The sequence below is a fragment of the Gallinula chloropus genome, assembly GCF_964237585.1.
Source record: "Gallinula chloropus genome assembly, chromosome: 1".
Taxonomy (NCBI): domain Eukaryota; kingdom Metazoa; phylum Chordata; class Aves; order Gruiformes; family Rallidae; genus Gallinula; species Gallinula chloropus.
In genome coordinates, this window is record NC_140085.1 from 52,091,745 (window position 1) to 52,112,977 (window position 21,233).

The window sequence follows — 21,233 nt, forward strand, 5'->3', positions numbered from 1 at the left end:
AGATGAAGAAAATCTCTTCAGGTTACTTCATAACTGCCATTAGCACAGTATCAATCCCCCATTATGAAAGTAATACATATACTTGTTTAGACAACTACATTTAACACTGACCTGAATGACCCATGTTTGCTTAGAAAGTATTCTAGGATGCCTTACAGCACTGATGTGCCTCAATTAAGCTCAATTTTCTTGAGTAACAAAGAAGTCCATCCATAAATGGCTGTGTGCTCATGGCTCTATCGTGAAATCAGACTCTACACACCCATAGGTAAACCTCAAAGAGCACACCCAGGAAAGACGCTGCTTGCAGGAATACCGCTGAACCTCTGGAGCTGAAAGATGTTCAGCTGGACAGACACAGCCTTAAAAGTAGGGACAAAGCTGCTGCATGGCTCCCCACAACCTGCAACTCCCTCCTGTAATGCAGGTGCCTTTGCTAGCTTCTTCTTGGTATGCAGGACAAGGAGAAGACAGTCTTCTCCAAAGCCGCTCCACTCCTGCCCAGGGACATGACACTGGTAGCCAAGAGCCCTGTTCTGAATTCCCCATCACACTTATATTTGGGGCACACAAAAACACTGTCATGTCATACACAATCAGCTGGGTTACTGCCATAACATTTGGGAGCTGTGACTTACCAGCATAGGCAGCAGCTCTCTCCAAATGTTCATATAAGACCTTCCAGAACTGTTTATTCTCCATTTCCCTTGCATGAGAACTAACAAAGCATAAGACAGCATGAAATTAAAAATAAAAAAAAGAGAAAAAGGCATGCACCACTAGATAAGTTATCACCACAATCAGAGACTTTGATCACGGCTTTAATGTGGGTGTCCAAAGACAGGACATCTCAACAACACAGCTGTAGCACTTCCTTGTCTTTACTCATGGATCCCAAATGTCAACTGTTATTAAAATAATCTGGTTGTATCTCATGACTTCAAATGAACTCAAATTGAGAATTAATGTTCTCAAGCTTTCTAGTGACTTCTGTACAGTAACATCATGTGGAACCAAAGAAATAATCAGCATGGATATAACTTTTGAAGAGCCAGTTTAATATTTTTTAATTAGTTCACTAGTTTGATGGGGAAAATCCCATCCTTTTTAATCATACAACAGATGGGGAGAAAAGGAAGATAAAGTCATGTGGAAAGCAGACACTGATTTCTGTATTTAGCTCAGCTGTAACCATGATAAGTCTTCCCTACTCTTCAATAGGATTTAGTTTTTCCACTAAGGGCAGAAAAGTCAGAACCAGGGAAACTGAGAGGATCTTCTTGCTTCTTTAAGCATTTGCAGAACACTAATCAAATCCTGCTACTTTTGACTCAAAACTCTGATGCTTTGACTACATTTTTTGAAAGTTCCCTTTAGTTTCTGCTTTTTCTTACTATGAAGTTAAAAAGTAGGAGTCTACACAGGCTGCGATTTATTTGAGAGATCACAGTGATTTCAGAAGATTTCACATGGGGGTTGTCATGCACTGATCTCTCCAAATTGGACATTTTTACCCCAGCTTTTGTTCACACAACAATGGAAAGAACGTTCCACAGACTGCAGCACCTAACCACATATACTCACGTTATGAGTTCAATTACAGGGTCCCAGAGAGGGCTGAAGTTAATATAGAGCATTCCTAGTAAATACCGAAGAGGTACCTAGAATGACATACAACACCATCTTGATGAGATGTTAAAAAACATAACGACCAACTACACTCCTTTAATCTTTCTTCCTCTCAAAGAAGAAACTCTGACCAAATTTCTCAGAAATACTACAAATAATGAAGTCATACACATAATCAACACTTGTCTCATAGCTGCATGAGGAAACTCAGAGCCCATTTGCCGTAAAAGCTGTACTGAGATCTAGTTGCCACACCTATCTGTCATGAATGTGCAAAAACCAGTTCAGCACAGCAAATGACCTGGACTGCCTGCCTCACTCTTGAACTCTGGGGCTGCCACAGCAGCATCGGGTTCATCAGAAAGAATGAAGTGTTCCCTGAGGAGTTGTCATTGCATGTCCTCTGGACTTGCTCCTTGCTGACCTACATACAGGGCTGACCTACAGCCCTTCCTCACAGGAGGTTACAAGTCAAGGTAAAAAAATAAAAAAAAAGTTTATATAGATACAGCAACAGCCAGAAAAATTATTTAAAAACCCCTTCCTGCCAAAGCCCCATCTGGAATATGAGGCCTCCTTTAGCTCAGCGGCAGTGCACCCGACAGTCACAGACATACAACATTTTCACCCTGCAGCAGATCCAGAAGCTAGGCTCTCCAATGGCCAACACTCAGCCATGCTGAGGATATGGCAAGGTCATCAATCACCCCAGTAATCACTTGCCTTCCTTTCCACAATAGCAACAAAAAAACAACCAAACAAAAAGAATAATCTGACAGTGGGCCGTTTCTCTAGATACCACTGTTGTTCTACTAAATACCCAAGAGAACACAATAGTCCCAAGGACAATGGGAGCTGTGATCCCTACTAACAAGTACGTTTTCTAAAACCTATTCTGGCAGATAACTGATTTTTTGATGAGCTCTCATTAAAAAGTCTGCAATCTATGCGATGGAATAAGAGCATTCTCTTGGAATACAGGAAAGTGACAATGGCTTTTTGACACCAACTACTTACCTCCTGCAAAGATCCGCTTGGAATGGCAGACTGCACTATATCACATCTTAGTTTCCTCAAGTGGAGGAGCTTCTCTCTGTAATCATTCACTGTTGCCGGCACAAGTTCTGCTTGGAGCAATATGGCAAATACTGGCTGGAGTTCCCCTGTGCCTTCACCCTGAACAACCAAGTGACATGCATTTTGTTAGAGTGAACTACACTACACAGAGTGCCAGCCACTCTGGAGGACAGAACAAAGTCAAAGGGCTTCCTCAGGCTTCCACCACTTAGGGAACCAAACGTGGAAATTTGAAAATAGCAGGAGGCAGGGATACAAAGCCGTGAAACTAATGTGAAAGCACAAAAGCAAAGGACAGCCTCTGCCAGACACATGCTTTGTTTCTGTGAAACAGAAAACAGTAAACAGTTCACACCCAACAGCAAACACAGATGTTTTTGAAATGTTAAATGAAAAGTTTTAGCCCTACCTCAACCTGTGTAGAAGGTGGATTCTCAAAATGGTTTAGAATTCGGACAGTCAATAGTCGGACCTATCCAAAGTGGAAACACAGGTCAGAGGCGTGCAGGAGAACTCAGGCTATACACAGAGACATGCATACACCTACACAGAGGTTAATGTTTTGCACAGGAGGCTGATTTCACTAGGTCTCTCCCGGAGTTGAGAAACAGATGAGCTCTTGTGGTCTAGCAGGTGATTCAGAATGAAGACATTAGGCTCCTGCTCTTGATTCACCTCCAGGAAGAGGCAAGGCTCTCAGGGCTAAAAGTTAACCTCTGTTAACTCATGCCCTACGGCAACCTCTGAGAGGTGGACACAGTCCTAAAGGGACACTATGGAATTAATCGCTTTACACAGTCGCATGTTTCTCCTGTCAGCCTTTGACACTTAACTCAGTTTAAGAAAAATACATTGTTAAAATACAAATTACCTTGCATGTGCTTAAAAAAGCAGATTACCTTGGAAACACTGGTGGAAATATTGGGATGCAACTTCTCAAACAAGTCCATCAGGTTTCCTTGGGAAAGGGGTTCCTTGCAGCCACACAATGACAACCTCGTGTAATAGAGATCAGCCAACAGCAATGCAGAGGGGTCTGCAGGGAATGTCCTAAAATCATGGAGTGTTTTATTAGCATACCAAGAGCACTGCAGCAATGCAGGTATTTGAAAATAAGGCAGTAGTGACAACAACAGTCAGAGAAAATTCCACGTGATTTCAGACTCTTGTGGCACCAGCAGGCTGGTGAAGTCTGGACTTTGCCAGCACACTCCTTTGCAGCCTCAGAGCCCATTTACCTATGACAGCCCAAGAGACATGAAATTCCTCCAGGCCTGTCAAGCTGGGACTAGCAGGCTGCACTCACACACAGCTGCAGAAAACAAATCTGCATAGGTCAGACAAAGGCTACCACTATTTCCCAAGTGTCTGGTCAGCCATCAGCTTCAACAAAAAAGAAGGAGACACCAGGAATCCCATCTGCCCACAAGGAATCCTCCTTCTGCTACTCAATATCCCTTGCATGAAGCCAGATTCATACCCCCAGCCCAAGCTGGACAAAGCCCACTAGACTGGAGCTTGCTCCTTGATTTGGGCAAGATGTTTTGTCTCCATCATGCCTCAGACACGGGCACCATTTCCTAACCAAACAGGATGTTTTGAAGATCCAGATGCCAAAGATACGGAGATGTTTCATCCCAGCATTGATGGGAGATGACAAGTTCAGCAGGATTTTCTGGAGAAAGATCAACAGTCTCCCTCGATCACTCCAGCCACCCAGCTACATGTGATAATTTTAAGTAGATGTTAAAAATAACTAAAATGGAGCAGGCAAAAGCTGCCATTGTGGAGCAAGCACACATGGGCACATAAGGATACAGTGGAATCTCAACACTGCCAGGCAGCAGAAGTTCAGGCTTTTGACCCAATTCAGAATGCACTGTCCCTGTCTCTTTTATCATTATAACGTACGAGTTACCAAGCATAATGCTCCTAGACAGAACTAAAACAACATTTTTAACACACTACCCTGCAGCAGCCTAAGAATGCTTCAGTTTGCAGAGAAAATGCCACTGAACAGGCACAGCATTGACCTGGTTCTCCAAAAAAACAGTGCCTACAACAGTGCTGCCTTACATAACCAGAATACTGAAGCAGTGCACCACCACAACAGTACAGGCAACACACAAAGAGGAATTTTACAAGCCCTTACATAAAGGCAAAGTCAACTCTTTGCAGTACCAAGAAGAATCATGAAGGATCACAGAACATGCAGAGTTTACTTACGTCACCAAGCTCTTGACACGCTCCACAGGTAACAAACGCAGTATTTCATAAGACTCCGCCAAACTAAGAAGAGTACTTACAGCTTGGCAGGCCACAAACAGGCTTCCTGGAGCAGAGAGAGAACAAGAACAGCCTGTGTATTTACTCAGGTCTCAGTGACTTGTGTTTGCATGGTGCTTGCCCATCCTGAAATGGCCAGAGCGACAGAAATGGAGTATCATATGGATCCCAGAGCTAGCACATGTATTTTCTAACCATTATCATAACCCATAAAAGAAACTCTCCCTGGGCTGTCAAAGTAAGTGCCTACTCCAGAGAGCCAGCACTGAAAGCTATGAGCAGCTCCCAGTTTGCATCTGTTGCCATCACACCCACATAACGAGAGAAGAGACATCTGGAACAGAGCACTGTTGCAGGAGTCCCAGACAGCTCTATGCTGCAAACAGCACTCAGGAGCACGGCTCGAATTGATATGACTGCAGCAAAACAGAAGCAAAAAATATATCCTGATGCTACCACACAGGCACACAGATACTTTGGCACTCTGGCAATGCACTACTCCATGAGATCTTCAAAGTTGTCCCATGCGCTTGAAGATTGAATATTTGTTACTGATTGGAAGGTGGTTTGCTCAATTTTTTTACATCAGTCATGTCTCTTTCCTAAACCTCTCAGTCTCTTTTGCAGATGGAGGGTTTCCCAGAAGCACTGGAGAAACAAAGTCCTTTCCAGCAACAAAGGGGAAGGGCAATTCCTTTCCCCTGCCACTCCTAAGTTAGCAAGCAGGTTTTAATTAATTTAATAATTAATTCAATAAAAATTAATTTCCCTGTCCTTTGTTTCTTCCCAAGCAGAAGAAACACTATGCCTTAACCAGGCAAACTGAAAAATGTTTTTAAAGGATGTAATTTTCTTCCAGCTGCCAGTTGTCATGGAAAACAAGGGGAAGTGAGCATTCATTTCCTGTTTATTCCTTTGAAAGAGTCCCTCTATTCTAAGTTGCTCAATTCCCCAGGAGTGTGCCAAATCCTGCTCACCATTAACCTCTGCAAGGAGCTCCTCAAAGAGAGAAGAAACCGGAAGGAATGGCAGGATGAAGCTATCTGCATCTGTAGCATCAGGGCACAGGTTGCCAAACTGTAATCTGCATACCACTTGGCAGCAGTACATTCGTGCTGGACAAGTACAGCAGCTCCCACCTTGACTACAGACACACCTGTATGATCGATGGGGTAAGCACTTCCACACAGGCAGTTTGGGGCATACAGCTGCCAGGGGTAACGTGCTGTTGCTCTGTCCCAGTTCACAAGCCAGGTTCCCTGTACTCCTCAGCAGCTGCAGAAAAACACCTATTTCTGGGACTTGCACTTTGCCTCCAGCTACAGAGGTCTCGCAGGTCAAACAGGGAGCACAGGGCTGGGGTGTGCCTTGCACAGCTAGCAAGAGGACACTGCTAAGTGTCACCTAGCACTAGGTGAAGGAATCATCAAGACCATGGAACTGGCAAGAATAACAGAACAAAGCATCCAGGAACCAACCCTAGTTTGGCAGGAGGGTGAAGAAAAAGCAAGCAAGGAAGTGTAGGATGGGGCAATAGGTGGCGGCATGTAGGTCTGAGATTGCATTTGTTTTCTTTAATGGGCAGAGGAAAAACAGCAACATGCCTCTTGCACACACAGAGCTGGAGCAGAACTGCTACTACTGCCACCAAACATGAGACCTGAGAAAAGAAAGTCTGGCTATTTCTTTTTTAGAGGGAGTACAGTGGCATTAGAATAATGGTGACAGCGAGCAAACCCTGCAAATGGGATAGAAGAAAGAACTGAATCAAGAAGGACCATGCTTGAGAAAGGCTAGAGAAGAAAAAACAAGAGCTATTAGGTGAAGACACCCAAGAATGTCAATAAAGGGTAATAAAGGGAAAAGGACAGACTAGACAAGCCCTTTCAAACATAGGAACAATGAACAATGAAGCTGGGGCATCTCAGTACGTGCTTATACTTTGGTACAAGCTCAAATACTTGCAAACCCTCTGAGAAAGCTAAGTTAAGCATGTTTTTTTCTGGCTGGCTGGAAGACAACCAGCAACAACCCATGCTGAAAGGAAAAACGCAGCTTTTTAGAATTGGTACCATCTCTGACCTAAATAACAGTATTGCCCCAAACTTTGCACTATAGGTTTGAAATAGGCTAATTAGAGCTTATGAGTCAAAAGTCTCTCCTTCACTTGACTGCTTCAGCCTGGATCTGGTTTAGATTGATTTCTATCCTCTTTTTTCTCACTTTTTTTCCTTCCCAATTATTTCTGTTCTCCTCCACTTTGCAGAACATCTGCTATCCCAATATTATTATGAGCAGCAAATGCAGATTAGTTTCCTGGAGGTCGTTTCCTCACAAGTTTTGCTCTTCTAGTTTTACTTGAGCTTGGGTACAATGCTACTGCTATTTTCATGCTTTCTGCCATCAGAAAAACGTCTACATTTTTTTATATATCAACAAAAAGCAAATCAACAGGAAAAAGCCAGGACTAACCTTTGCAGAGGCTTCCTTTGTCAATGGCTGTGAAGAGAGAGTCTGTAAAACTTGTTACACAGGGCAGAATGTTTTCTTTATTCATTGGTCTGTCCAAAATAAACGGGAAGACTTTTACCTCCGTGTTACACTGACACCTATGCACATGTAAAAGTTTTCTTTCACATCTACCTCATTTTAACTTACTAATGGCTCACCCCTATTTTAAAAGCAGCAGGCAAACGTTTTTGCTATTTCCAATTCACAACTTCAGCCGTAACATTTACTACACCTTCTTTCCAACTACTTCTTCCATACAAGAACATTGTATTTATTGAAAAAACACCCCAAAACAAAACACTATCTATAGAGGACAGTGCTTAAAACACAGAAAGTGACACGTCAAGGACATCTCTACGTACTACAGTACTAAATTTAGGGGAAAGGCGATCAATACACCAATATTCTATTCCTGACTTTGCTGCTGACTCATGGTTATTTCCACACAGCATTTTTTAGCCTTCTAACCCAGGGTTAGTAATTATTGTCCTTCCTTTAGTAAAATGATTTCTGGCAGAGAGAGACAATCCTACAGAAATACATGACCTTAGAATACCCCTTACCTAATATGTGGCAGTACAACCAAAGCAACCCAGGGCTGTGACAGGTCAGTGATGTCCTCCTTCTCTGGGAAGTGGATTAAAGACAGCACATGGTCCAACACTGGTACTTCTGCCTTTCCTCCTTCTCTCTTACTTGTTTGTTGCCTTGTATTAGAGCTAAAAAGAAAACCAAACTTTTTAGTAACCCATCACAGCATATAAGAGCTTGTGCCTTTTCCATTCATGATATTGAAAACTGTGTTTGCTACTTGTAGCAAAAAGGACTTGGAATACATAAGGAGTTTTTTTTTGTTTTGTCCTCCACATCACAAAATATCATCTAGTCATGCTGAGGAGCACAAAACATGGCCCACAGGAATGTCAGGTGTTAATTTCAAGTTTAACTAATATTTCTAGAAGGAAAGCTACTAGGTGTCAGTTTAACACCCTCACAACTAGGACCTACAAGCTGGGAGCACATGGGAGGTGTCCCTGTGATTATTGTTAATAAACCAACCAGTGAAAGATTGGGGACTTGAAAGTAATCACAAACTGAGCCTAAATCAACAAGCTTATCTGCAGGCAGAAATGGTTGACACCATACTAGAATGTATGGCCAGGAGTACTTCACACCCCATGGCCAGCAATCTTTCCATTCCAAACAGTGCCTGCAGGACCACAGTTGAAGGGTGGATGCAGCCTATGCAACCTTCTAAGAAATACAAAAAGACAGTGTCAAGAATGATTAGAGGTTTAAGAAACAAAATCTATTACATAAACCTCAAGAAATGATGGTTGCTGGTCCAGAGAAAGAAGATTTCAGATGTTTCTGATGATCAGAGTCTGTTATTTGTAAAAGCTGGATGCAAAGAGTAAAAAGTAATCTGGTCTTTATGTTCCCTGCAGATAAGATAAGCAGCAACGGATTTAAACAGAAGTAAAGGTACCTTAGTTCATACACTGAGAACTGGGGGGGGGGGGGGGGGGGGGAAAGCAAACCAAACTCCTGTGTAACCCTAATGACAGCAAAGTACTGGCATGGACCACCAAGGGCAGTTTGGGGATCACCAGAATGGCAGTATTTAAAAACAACTTTTTCAGACATCTTTCAGGACTGCTTCAGGACTTGCTAATTACGCTAATTCCATCCTAGGTAGGAGATATGCAGCTCTTGAGATGTCTCCCAGCCCTAATTTCTACCGCTGACATCGCAGGAGCACGAGAAAGTCCCAAGTAGGACCAAGGTCCTGTCAATTATGTACTCCATTCCACTGAAAATCCAGAGAGATCAACAGACAAAGAAAACAAAAGAAAACCAAATTTAATTTTTCCTCAAATTTCTGCCCCCTAAATCCCAATACCTGAGCTCTATTAAAGAAAAAGAGGAAAACCTTACAGAGTGCACTGCTTTTAGGAAAGATACAACCTTACCTAAAATGGCAACACAACTCTGCAGGTGAAAGTTTTGAATTATCTGAGCTAGAGTGACTAGAACAATTGTTGTCAGTAGATCTGTAATGGTTACCCTGTGTTTGACAGTGGTTAACCCAAATCTTTCAGGGAGGCTCCAGGCGAAAGCAACCACTTCACTGCAAACAATACTTTGCAACTAGAAGCAGTCAGGCTGTACCAGCACAGGGCTGTACCTGGATTAATCACATGCCCCTTGGTACTCAGCTATGCTCCACAGCAAGAATACAGTACTGCTGCCAAGAAAGCTCCTGGACAAGATGTATCCATGTAAGGAAGAAAGATGGGGCACAGGCAGGATGTTAGTAATGAGGAGAGCCTGGACTGCAGCATTCACTGTGAAGACTAACTGCCCTAGGATGCACCACACATCACGGTGTAACAAATCCCCATCACACACCTACTACAACACTCACTAGTCTTTTTGTATCAGTGAAAACCTTTCTAGAGCAGTATCTCTTCTCAAGTAATCTCAGAAAGAGAAACGGGATCCTACTGCATCACTTGGTTTGTATCTGTATGTGCCAGCAACGCTGCCATTTACACAACTCCGGTGAATACTGGGGGGCAACTTTTATGTACCTCTGCACTGCCTGCAGCCATGCAGACACATCTAACTAAACTCGAGGCATCTCACCTGACAGGTGACTCAGTGAAAATCAGGGGATACTTTTCAAATGCCATTGAGCCAATGGTAGGAGGCTCTGCTTTCACCAGAATAAGTTTAGCGAGAATTGCCATCGCCTCATCCTTTGCAAGGGCATCTGTGCCAGGGAAGCAGCGCTCAATGTACTGCAGAAAGCATGGAAGAAAATGCTGGAAGAGAAAAAAAAGAGAGAAAACAGAAAATTAAAAAGTCATGGATTGGTATGTCTCTCTAACCATGATCAAATCCACAAAAAATAAACAATGTGACACCAGACACAGAAATCCAAACACAGTTGAGCCAGCAAAGCACTGGACTTAAGTCTTGGTGACCCAAGTCACCAGTGCACAGACATCTTACCCCAGCAGGCACAGAGACTTCCCGTAAAATAGTCACTCTGACATAAATCTAATCTCAACAGGACATTCCAAATCCCTGACTTTACTTTCACCTCCCACTCCATCACCAGTTCCGGGCCTGACCTATCATCTCTTATTCGTCATTTCCACTTAATTTCTCCAGAACTCCACTCTTCATCTCATCCCTTACAGACCCACCCCTTTAATTCCCAACAGACAAGCTTCTTTCTGTGAGCACAGCTACCTGTCACCTTCCCCAACCCAGAGTATCATTACAAAGTTCTTATGAGATCACAGCAGAAGTTTGAACAAATATGATGTCAATACACAAGAAACACTTCAGCATACAAGGCAGGTTACTCCCTTTGGCAACAAAAATAAACAAAATCCACAAAAGCTTCCACCTACCTTCTCAAATTGCTTCATTGTGAACATTGCTTCAGAGAAGTCCAAAAGTAAATGCCGTTCAAATCCACTTGCAAATACCTGCAAGATGCAAATGAAGGGTTGACAAGGGTGCATTAACGAGACATTTTAGAGTCAACTCTCTATTAGTCATGGGACATTTTTTCCCCATTTATGAATCAAATGTGCTTTGAACTCTCAAAGACCCAGCCTGGCTCCCTGTTCACGGCCAGCAAGGCTTGTTAGTTCAGCACACACAGCAATACCATTCCCAGTGACAGTTCAGGTACAGAAAAGCAGAGTCCTTTTTGACAAGCCTTGCTGACATAACCCTTTTTAACAAATCCTGATGGATTGAACCCGGCTCCATGCAAAGTCAGCACTTCTCCTGTGTCACAGGTTGTGGAAATTTTACGGCCTCATGGGCAGAGACAATCTCCCTGGTTCTGAAGGACCCAAGGTAGAAACAGTCCTTTGAAACACCCAGGATCAGTGCTCCAAAATGTGCAACACAGAAATACCTGCCCAGGTCTCCCTTTCTCAGACCCTCCAGAAGAGGAGGGCATCTTTAAGCCTCCTCCAGTTTAATAGAAGCCCACACAAATATCCTCAGATGTTCAAAGGACTATGTCTCCTGAGCAAAACTGGACTCATGCCACAGGCAGAACTAATATTTCCTCAACATGAGCCAACACTGAAGAGCAGATGAAATCTGAAATCTCTCTTATCAACTGCAACATCCTGGTTTTCCCATTGTAAATCACGTGACATATTTTATCTAAAATGTTTTATATATACAGTACAACTATGCTCTGCACCATAAAATGCAAAATTATGTACTGTAACAGGAAATCTGAATGATCAGACTCCAAAGTAGTACCTCCTACTGATCCCTGCAACCCTGTGTTTGGTAGGAATGTGAGCAGCTAATCCTGTCTACTTCAGGTGCAACACCAGCACTGAAAAATGCCTACCCCTGAGCTTTCTAAAGCAAACTGCACTTGCCTGAACCTCCTTCATGAGGCTAAGCTATGTACTTTTTTCACCAACTGCAAGGCACTGACCTGTTTTATAACCCAAGGCAGAACACGTCCCTTCTCTGTTCCCCCTCCTTTTTCTACAGAGGTTAGAGGTGTTTGAATCAGAACCTGGTTTTCATTGCAAAGATGTCTCCCACAGCAGCACTGCTACACTGACAATCTGTGTAAGACCAGATTGATAGAGTCCCATTACCTTAGCAGACATTATTTAATGCATCAGGCAGCTCTACCTTATCTGTGCAAGAAGGCTAAAGGGAACATTATAGCATATTTCCCAGCCTGAAGTGGAATGTCCTGAAACCAGCCTGTTCTAGGGAACTCTGGAATTTCTGCTGCAAGTGTCAGTCCTTGTTACCTTCTCAACAGCTTCCTTGATCAAAGAATCAGGCAAGAAAACATTCTCTGCCAGCAGGAATGCAGAAATGGTGTTCAGCAGGGTCTTGCAGCAAGATGATGACAGATCTGGTGTTTGTAACATTTTTATTAAAATCTGAAATGAAAGCAAGAGAATTAATAGTCGTCTATGAAGATAGTGGTTGTCTGGTGTGATTGACCTGGACAGTCCCTCAGGAGCAGGCGGGCATGGTGTTCCAGCTTCAGCCCACAGAAATCTTGAGGTCTGAAGGCTCTAAACTTACATTTCAACACAACAGGGCGAAACAGATGTAAATCCTGTAGAACTGTTCTACCATTGATAGGTGTGGGGGGGAGCTAGGTCTCCTCTACAGCAGCAGGAACTGTTCTCTAGAAGCAGCAGTTCACTTTACCCCTTGCTCCTTTAAAGGACTACATCAGCATCACAGTATGGAGGCAAATTCTCACGGGATTGGAGGGGAAGCAATACTCAAAATTAATGTCTCTCTTAACTCAAATCCCAAGCTCAACGATGCATCAGAAGTGTGTACAAGTGCTTCGGCTGACCAAACCTCTTCCATATTCCATTGACAACTCCTCTGGCACATCAGCCAAAGCAATGGTCTGACCTACCTGACAGACATCTTCAGGCACTGAGATTTTGGATCCATTTGCATGTCCCACTAGGATCAGGTAAGCTTGCAGAATCCTTTCCATCTGCTCTGAAGCCATAGCGCAGTTGGCCTTAGTTACTTTCCTCTGCAAGTCTAAGAGTGACTCCTGTTTAAACAAAAGGAAAGCAAAACGTTTCAAAGGAACAAACAAACCCTTCACTTACTGCTTTGAAAAGCATTCTAAAGAATCAACATCGTATGTGCCCAACAAACTATTGGTGACTCATTCATGTTAAACAATCTAAACCTTACTGGAAATCACAGAGTATTTCTGCAAGTCAGACAGAAACATAAACACCTCCTAAGATGAGGAAGGGTCTCCTGAAAGGACAACACATGACACATAAAATAGAAAAGAGGAAGAGGGAAAAAAATACTTCCTTCCAGATCCAAAACAGTATGGAATCACCCTGTTCCCACTGAAATTATCAAAACTTAAGCACTTTTACACTTATGCATCATTATGCAATGCAGCTGCTGAGAGGTTATTCATATCATCTACATCATACAGGTAATGGAGCTGCTCTGGATCACACCCATTTGTGTCCCTTTCTCTCCAGAGGATAAACTCTCATCCTTGATCCTATAAATTGAACCCAATTTAGAGATCTATCATAGACTATGTGAATATTTCCCTCTGAGAAAGATACCCCCCTGCACCCACTAGTTCCTGAGGGTAAAAAAAAAAAAAACAAACAAGAAGCCTCATTAAAACTAAAGGTAATTATGTCACCAATTTCCAAGACTTCATCACAACTACAGATGCTGAGTGACTCAGATCCCAAGGATACAAAACGTACAGCAACAATTGTGTAGCTGACAACAGTCAGGCAGTATCAGATACCATACTGGGTGAGGTAGGAGGAACAAGATGAAGTTTTCGATGAAACTTCATAGTCACAGGGAGTGAATTCCAAGGAGGAGCCAACAGGACCATTTATCCATGCTGGAGGGATTATCCTGAAGTTCAGTTCTAACATTTCCTCCAGCTTCCAATTTCACCCCTCTGAGAAGCACAACTGACACAGACTACATCATCAGCTGTCAGAGGTTTCAATCCCTCTTAGCAAATCCCAAACATTAGCAAGAAAACATCTAAATGTCAGTCAGGTAAAGTTAAAAAAAGAACCACCACTCTTGCTGGGCCCTTGCTCATTATCCCCACATTAAACTAAGACAGCATAGCCCATGGCACTCAGCTCCCTTAAACCTCAAGATGCAACACAGGCACACCTGGACTGAAAACACTTGATGATTTCCAACACTTTACTCCGAGGATTAAACTTGTCTCTCCAGGTTCAGCTACAAAGAGAACTGCAGGGCAAAAAGCATTCCCTTTACTATCACAAAGTGGTTTTGGAACCACCAGTATACTCAATTCAACAATACGAAACAGCCCTACAATACAAAATACCCATGCCCACACTGGCAAGGGTTCTGTGATGCCTGCAAAGGTAGATTCTATAAAGACTCCTTAGCAAACCATGGGATTGAGGTCTAAGTCTCGGACACAGTGGCTCCTTTCCCACTCTCAGCACAGTCACCAGGGTCACTCTGAACTTAAAAAAGCAGGGTGAGATTTTTCACATGCACATGACTTCATATTTAATATTTCCAAAGAAAAAAAAACAAACCCAAAATTATCCAAAACAATTCTGGTCCAATAAAGCAAAAATACTTGATAAGTACACAGTTTTTTTTTTCCTCAGTCACTCATGAATAACAACAAATAAATAATAATAAAAAAGCAATGTACCTCTAGGCATTTGAAGACAATGCCAAAATGCTCCTTGTGGATATGGAGTACAGCTGATCTGATCATCTGTTTAAAGGCTTCTCCTACAGTTGCCCACGGTAGTTCAGTTTCTTCTTCAGTAATAGGCCCCAGCTTTAACAGAATTAACTTCATAGCCTGTGCAAAAGAGCACATCATGTCCTTATACTTAGAAAATACATCCAGCAACCCTGAAGTTAGCTAGTGCAATATACTGCTAATATAATCCAGTGATCTCAATTCTTTCTAGAATGACTATAGGGGGAGAAAAAAAATAATCTACCACTTAAAATCCGCAATATCAGCAAGCAGTACTATTTTAATATAGAGGAATACTGCACAGGAAATAATAAAAGCAACTTTCCCATCTCAGAACCTTCTTAGAAAAAGGCTTTCAGATCCTCCTAAGTAAAGAACAGCAAGCAGGCTTATCACCAAGGTTCCACTGAGAAGAAGACAGTGGTTTCACTGAGCACTGCTGCTTAAGGCTCCGTTACAGCACCACTGAAACCAGCAACCTCTCCTTGTCTTTACCGTCTCTGCGCAAGAGTGGAACATGTTTCGAACACCCTTGCACATCTCAAAAAGCAGCTGTCCTACACCTTCCACCTTCTCAGGGTGCTCCCCCAGGTCACAGAGCATTAAGTTGAAGATGGCATTTTTATCAGAAACCTACAAAACATAAGGAGAAAAAAAAAAAGAAGTTATTTTCTATTCCGAGCTGCCAGATGGATAGAGGCAACTAAATGGCTCCACAGCACCCCGTTACGCTCCCAGTCCTGCCTCCTCACAACCGTTCAAGCTCATTATTTCTGCAGCCACACAATGAAATTGAGAGGAGAAAAATGATCAGCTATTCAGCCACTACAGCTGTTCCCACTTCCCCTCCCCCCCCCCCCCAAGATGTACACAGGTCTGCTGGGTCACTGCAGCTGAAATATGTGGGTTTGATTATTACGATTCTAGAATTAAACTTGTGCATAAATGCACAATTAATCTGGTCCCAGGTGAAACACAGAGGTTTGCTGCACTGGTGTGAAAAGAGATTTGTATCAGCTGAACACAACATCCAGTCATCCAAATCTATAACCACACCTGGGAGCACTGCAAAGACTCCTGTCCCCAAACTTCAAACCCCTCCATTTCTGAGGATTTGACTTGAGGTTCAGGAATTTCTGAAAACAACCTAACAGACGTGCTTTATTAAGGTCTCTCAACTTAGGACAAAAATGAGGATACCCAAATTTGCTCAGCAATCCAAACTTTTGTGTATTTTGACAAAATAAAAGCCAACAACTACCACTCCCCCATTCTTTACTCCATTAAAGGCTGCTGACTGACCCGCCTGGGAACATTATATACCCTGGTTTTCAGGATTGCAAAAAAGGTCACAAGAATTTCAGTTCCATATAAGCTTTAGTGAAAAAGCCAGTGAGCAAATGTGTATTCACAAATTAAAGCTTCCCTTTGGAGGATTACCATTCCTCATCCCCTTAGGAAAACCAACCACAGACGTGTTGTTTAATTGTTCTTAAAACAGAGAGCGCTAAGGCCTCTGTTGATATGAAGTACGTGGCACTCTCAGTAAAACACTCACTAAAAATGACAACTTGGGCCATGCTGAATGCCAGTTCAGGCCTTGGTAACATTTCTTTGGAGAAAACACACTGAATCCAAGAGCCACCACGGAACGGAGACTGTGTCAAACTACAAACTAAACTACCTCACTTACCTTTCTCATTAGGAAGACAAAACTTTCGGCAGCAAAGTTTCTGATGTGAAGTTTGTGGTGAGCCAGGAGAGTGCTGTAGAGGCTACAAAGACACAAAACAATCCACTGTCTTAAAGGCGATGCAAGAATTGCCACCAATCAGTTTTAAATCTCGTGGGTTTAGCTTGTGTTGCCACTTTCTACAAATACTAAGAATCTGTCCTCCTAGAGAGGGCAAATGCTTCCTTCACTGTGATTCCTTCCCACTCAGCCTGGATAAAGAACAGAGTTTTGCAAGGAAGGTCAAATGACAATACCAGGCAAATTAAGCCATGCTCAGAAGCACCTCTCAAATCTCTGAATCCAGAGAGATTAAACTGCAGCATCAAGATTTTCAATATATATACTCAGCAGCAGTAAGTGAAACCAAAGTTGATCTGTTAAGCCAGACTGGTATTTCAGTTGATCCAACAGACTCTCCTATGCACTGAAAAGTTTCTAAAGAGACAAATTACAGGAGTAATAAATTTTTGCAGTTCTCTGGTAAGTACCAGTAGCAGCTGCAGGTATCTCAGCACATGTGCAGTGCAGGGTGAAGTGGTGCCTTAGATTCATAGCCAAGCAGATGTTTATTCAATATGCTCAACAGCTTTTGCTGGGTCGGGGAGGAAACACCTTCTCTCCATCTGCTCCAAACTAAAATGAGGAGGAAGCAAAATGGAGCCACTGGCTATGACAAAAAGAAAAGCCCTGCTACCACAGCAATGTACAACTGAATCATCAGTCATATCGGGACAGGCCTCACCATCCAGCCCAGTAGAGAGTCTACAGCAGCAGCCAGAAGCAGATGCCTGGGAAAGGTTTAAAAACAGGGCAAGCACATACAAAATCAGCCTTCTGCCACCTGCAGCTCAGGGGCTCCCCAAGCCAGAAGCCGCTCCCAAAAATTTGGTAAATCCCTTCAATTTGGCCCCTTTCCTTCTGAGCCCATGCCAAACTTCCACACCCTCAGCATCCTGTGGCAAGGAGTTTCAAAGCATACAAAACTCTGCATACCTCATCTACTAAACAGACAGGAAGAAGGGAAAATCATAAAGGGAGAAATACTGTGAAAGGAACAATTAAAGACTCAAAGGAATCCATTCAGTGCCATAAGTCTAGGTGTCTGCAACTGGGAAAGGCAGGAATGATACAACTACAACTGACATACTCGAGGCCTGTGTTGAATTTAGACTTGGTCACTGGTTTCCTAAGACGACTCTGACAAACCAGTATCTGTCTTTGTTGACCCAGCTGAGGCAGATGCTTCCTCTCCCATCCCCACAGTAGAAAACGGGACTGAGGGCCCAAATCTACAACCCAATACACAACCCTCCTCCGATACTGTGGTCCACGAAGGACAGTAGGATCTCAAAGGAGCTGCATATGGTAACAAGGCTCAGACTCGCTCAGAAAGCAAGGATGAGCATGCTAATGAATATATTGCAGCATTAACCCACGTATTCCTGTGGCATTTATATTTCTACAGCATCTATATAACTCCTGACCAAGAGAGACATTTAACATAGTTTTTACCTGTACATATTCTGTATGTCCTTCACCATCAATCTCCACAAATACTTGTAGAGATAGGAAAGAGAGGTAAAAGCCCATTCCAGCAGCTCTGTGTCTTGTGTATCCAGTAACTTTGTGATGGCCAGGAAAAAGTCATGAAAGTGAGGATAGAAATCAGCCTGAAGATCTCGAGCCAGCTGCACCACTAGACTGTGTTTCAGAAAATACACCAGTGTTAGTGCATTTCAAAAACCTAGTTAAGCATTGCATAATGTAGCACAGCCTCTTTAAACAGACAGCATCACCTTTACTTTTGCTTTTAATTAAATATCAGCTACTAGGCAGCTGTAGATGGCAATAATCTTAAGATTAAAAGAAAAAAATAATCAAACATTGAAATCTCCCATTAGGCTCTGGATGCAGAAGAAACGTATTGTAACAAGACAACATAAATGACCAGCATCAAACAAAGCACATTAATTAACTCAGTAAGCACTAAGGCTAATTTGCTAGTTTTTGTTAGGGTTTTTTTAAAGATTTAGACCAATAAATTTCTATCAGGGAAATATGACCACTTTGGGCATCTCCTTGTTATGTTTTCCTCAGGTGCAATAAAGGACACTCAGAAAAGGTCTCATGCTTACTTGTGGTACCATTACAGCTTCAGACTAAACCTTGTCACTATACACTTACTCTAACAGTGGCTGATAAGCAAGGCTGCCTTTGACATTCATATGTGTCTTCAAGCTCTGCACAATGGCACTCTGGTAATAGACCAGCTGGTTGAAGGACTGGCATTTGTTGACGACTTCAGTGTAGAACTGCACTGTTTGAAGCACAAAAGAGAAACATTGAAAACTAGTCCAGTTCCTGGTAAACATGTAGGATAGCTCTCCAGAGCCCAGTCCAAAAACATCAACAGGAATTCTCCCTTTAGGCTCTGGATGCAGAAGAAACATATTTTAACAGTTTAAGGAAAGCAGGAGACATGAATAAAAATAACATACCAAAATGCTGAGTGAGGTTCAGTTCCCTCCATTTCCGTAGTCCTTCAGAAAAGTAGGTTTCAACCTCCTGTCGAAACAAATGTAAAATAATCAATGTAGCCTCCAAAGATTAGAGGTTCAAATGAAGAAAACCATCAAGTGCCTTAAGTATTTAAAGAACATTTAACGTAATTTTGATGACTTTATTTCAAAAGATGCTACAGAATTTCCCCGAAAATAAGACTTTTCTTTCTATACTCAAAACACATTTGCATCTATTTTCTGGTGACAGGACTTCGAATCATCATAGAATGGTTAGGTATGGAAGGACTTGTTTACATAATTGCTTTATAGACCTCTGCTGACTGGCAATTATTTAGGATGCTGAGCCATAGCCCACCCAGCACAAACACTTGGGGATTTCTTTCAACATCCTCACAGCTGCTGACTGGGAAGTTCAGAAGAACAATCCAGCAGGCCAGGAGGTAATAACCTGCAAAGCATTATAATCACAATGATGGGCTACGTATAGGATATGTATAAAAGACCCTTCTTCACGATGTGTGACCACAAAGGCTCATGCTTCATACACATGCTGCGAGTATTCCAACTATTCAGCACTTGTAAGCCTTTTTAGGTCCAGACCTAGGACTGCTGACTGCCACAGTAGCATCTTCCATGCCCAGAAACACCCCTAGGCCCACCAACACTGTGGAAACCATCAGGTTAGCACCATCAAAAAGTCTCTATGGCAATATTGCAGAGTAGGTTAACAAGCCAAGGGGAACACAGAACGAACAAATGTGGCTCAAGGAAAGCCAATTCTTGCAGGATCTTATTTACAACTTCCTCCTGGATAAATTTCTGAAGGGAATCTTTCAGGGAATGCATCTACTTGCGATGTGATTTCAGAAAATGACAGCAACTGCTGTCCTCACCTCAGCGTAGCTCCCAGTTCTGTCAATCCGGTGGATGATATCAATATTAACATTGCTTAAGCGCTCCGAAAAGGTAAGAAACTGTAAAACAAGAGGACACGTGATTTTTGCACTATTCCTAGAACAGTCAGGCTGCAGATAGTACCCATCAACGCTTAAACACTCTGTCCTACTAGTTCTAAGGCAAAAAAAAACCCTTCAAACGCCTGCGAGCAGGCCCGACCCTCTCCCCCCTCACAGCACAGCCAGGGCTTGCAGCCCCACGTCTCCACAACGCGGTGAAAAAGGCGGAGAGACATCGACCCAGATTTCACGGCACTGCCCAGCTTTTGCCTTTCCTGGCACAAGGACACGGCCGATACCTCACTGGGCCTTTTGCTTTTGTAAATCAAATCGCCGGTTTTCTACCGCAGGGCTGCGGTGTGCCTCCGGCCTGACACCGGCGGTGCCTCGGCTCACCGAGCGCAGGGGAGAGGGGGAGAAGCCGCACGGCGGCACGGATGCCTCTGCCAGGAGCCCCGCGCAACGCTGCAGGGACCCGTCACAGCGCGGCTCCCCAGGGGCCTGCCACACCACCGGCCCTCACATCTCCTCCATCAGCACCGCCCCGGGAGCCGGGCGCTACCATGTAACGTAGAACCGACGGCCCTTCCCCTGGAGTCCAGCCGCGGAGACCGGACGCGGACGGACAAGATGGACGAGCGCTCACCCGGTATGTGTTCCCGGTCTTGTGGGCGGTGGACTTGCTCTTCATGGCGGCAGCCTGAACGCCGCAGCACAGCGCAGCCCGACACCAACAATATTACACGTGCTGCCCTACGCTCCGGGCGCCGCCATGCCGGCCGCGGGCTGTCGGGAGGAGGAGGCGGGCCCACCGGCGGAAGGGGCAGGCGGTGGCTGCCGGGGGTCGCGGGGGGCGGTCGGTGCTGAGCTAGAGCCGAAGTCAGGGAGTGGGAGGGGTGGGGACTGTTGTGCGCCTGTGCCCGTCTTGCCTCCTGAGTGGCGTTCCCATGAGGACTTCGGGCAGAGCGGCCCACCGCCGCCCTCGTCTCTGCGCTCTGGGGTAGCCGCGCCGTGTCGGCTCCCGCAGCGGGGGGAGGCCCCCGCGGTGCCTGAGGGAGAGAACTGGATCCCAGTGAGAAACGGGTGCCAGTGGGAGCATGCCACTGGGAGTGCCAGCCCTCAGCACAGTGTTGGTGTCTCGGCCTGAAGTGACCACTGCCCAGCTACTACAGTGCAAGGTTTTGTGCAGGCTTTTGTCCGGACCGCAGTCTCCC

The 21,233-nt window shown here is 43.8% G+C and overlaps 1 protein-coding gene across 1 annotated transcript in view; it reads right to left on the reverse strand.

Annotated features, from left to right (window-relative positions):
• UTP20 (UTP20 small subunit processome component) overlaps nucleotides 1–20,710 on the reverse strand; it is a gene marked incomplete at its 5' end in the record, with an annotated part of 67,097 nt that extends 46,387 nt beyond the window's left edge. Inside the window, 20 exons of the mRNA XM_084274703.1 lie at nucleotides 639–718; nucleotides 1,585–1,661; nucleotides 2,647–2,805; nucleotides 3,116–3,178; nucleotides 3,606–3,756; nucleotides 4,933–5,038; nucleotides 7,465–7,553; nucleotides 8,067–8,222; nucleotides 10,153–10,331; nucleotides 10,929–11,006; nucleotides 12,321–12,455; nucleotides 12,953–13,099; nucleotides 14,750–14,905; nucleotides 15,302–15,439; nucleotides 16,500–16,581; nucleotides 18,054–18,242; nucleotides 18,726–18,858; nucleotides 19,040–19,106; nucleotides 19,957–20,037; nucleotides 20,666–20,710. Coding sequence (XP_084130829.1) covers nucleotides 639–718; nucleotides 1,585–1,661; nucleotides 2,647–2,805; nucleotides 3,116–3,178; nucleotides 3,606–3,756; nucleotides 4,933–5,038; nucleotides 7,465–7,553; nucleotides 8,067–8,222; nucleotides 10,153–10,331; nucleotides 10,929–11,006; nucleotides 12,321–12,455; nucleotides 12,953–13,099; nucleotides 14,750–14,905; nucleotides 15,302–15,439; nucleotides 16,500–16,581; nucleotides 18,054–18,242; nucleotides 18,726–18,858; nucleotides 19,040–19,106; nucleotides 19,957–20,037; nucleotides 20,666–20,710 — 2,311 coding nt within the window. The remainder of the gene's footprint in view (nucleotides 1–638; nucleotides 719–1,584; nucleotides 1,662–2,646; nucleotides 2,806–3,115; nucleotides 3,179–3,605; nucleotides 3,757–4,932; nucleotides 5,039–7,464; nucleotides 7,554–8,066; nucleotides 8,223–10,152; nucleotides 10,332–10,928; nucleotides 11,007–12,320; nucleotides 12,456–12,952; nucleotides 13,100–14,749; nucleotides 14,906–15,301; nucleotides 15,440–16,499; nucleotides 16,582–18,053; nucleotides 18,243–18,725; nucleotides 18,859–19,039; nucleotides 19,107–19,956; nucleotides 20,038–20,665) is intronic.
• Nucleotides 20,711–21,233: the final 523 nt, after the last annotated feature.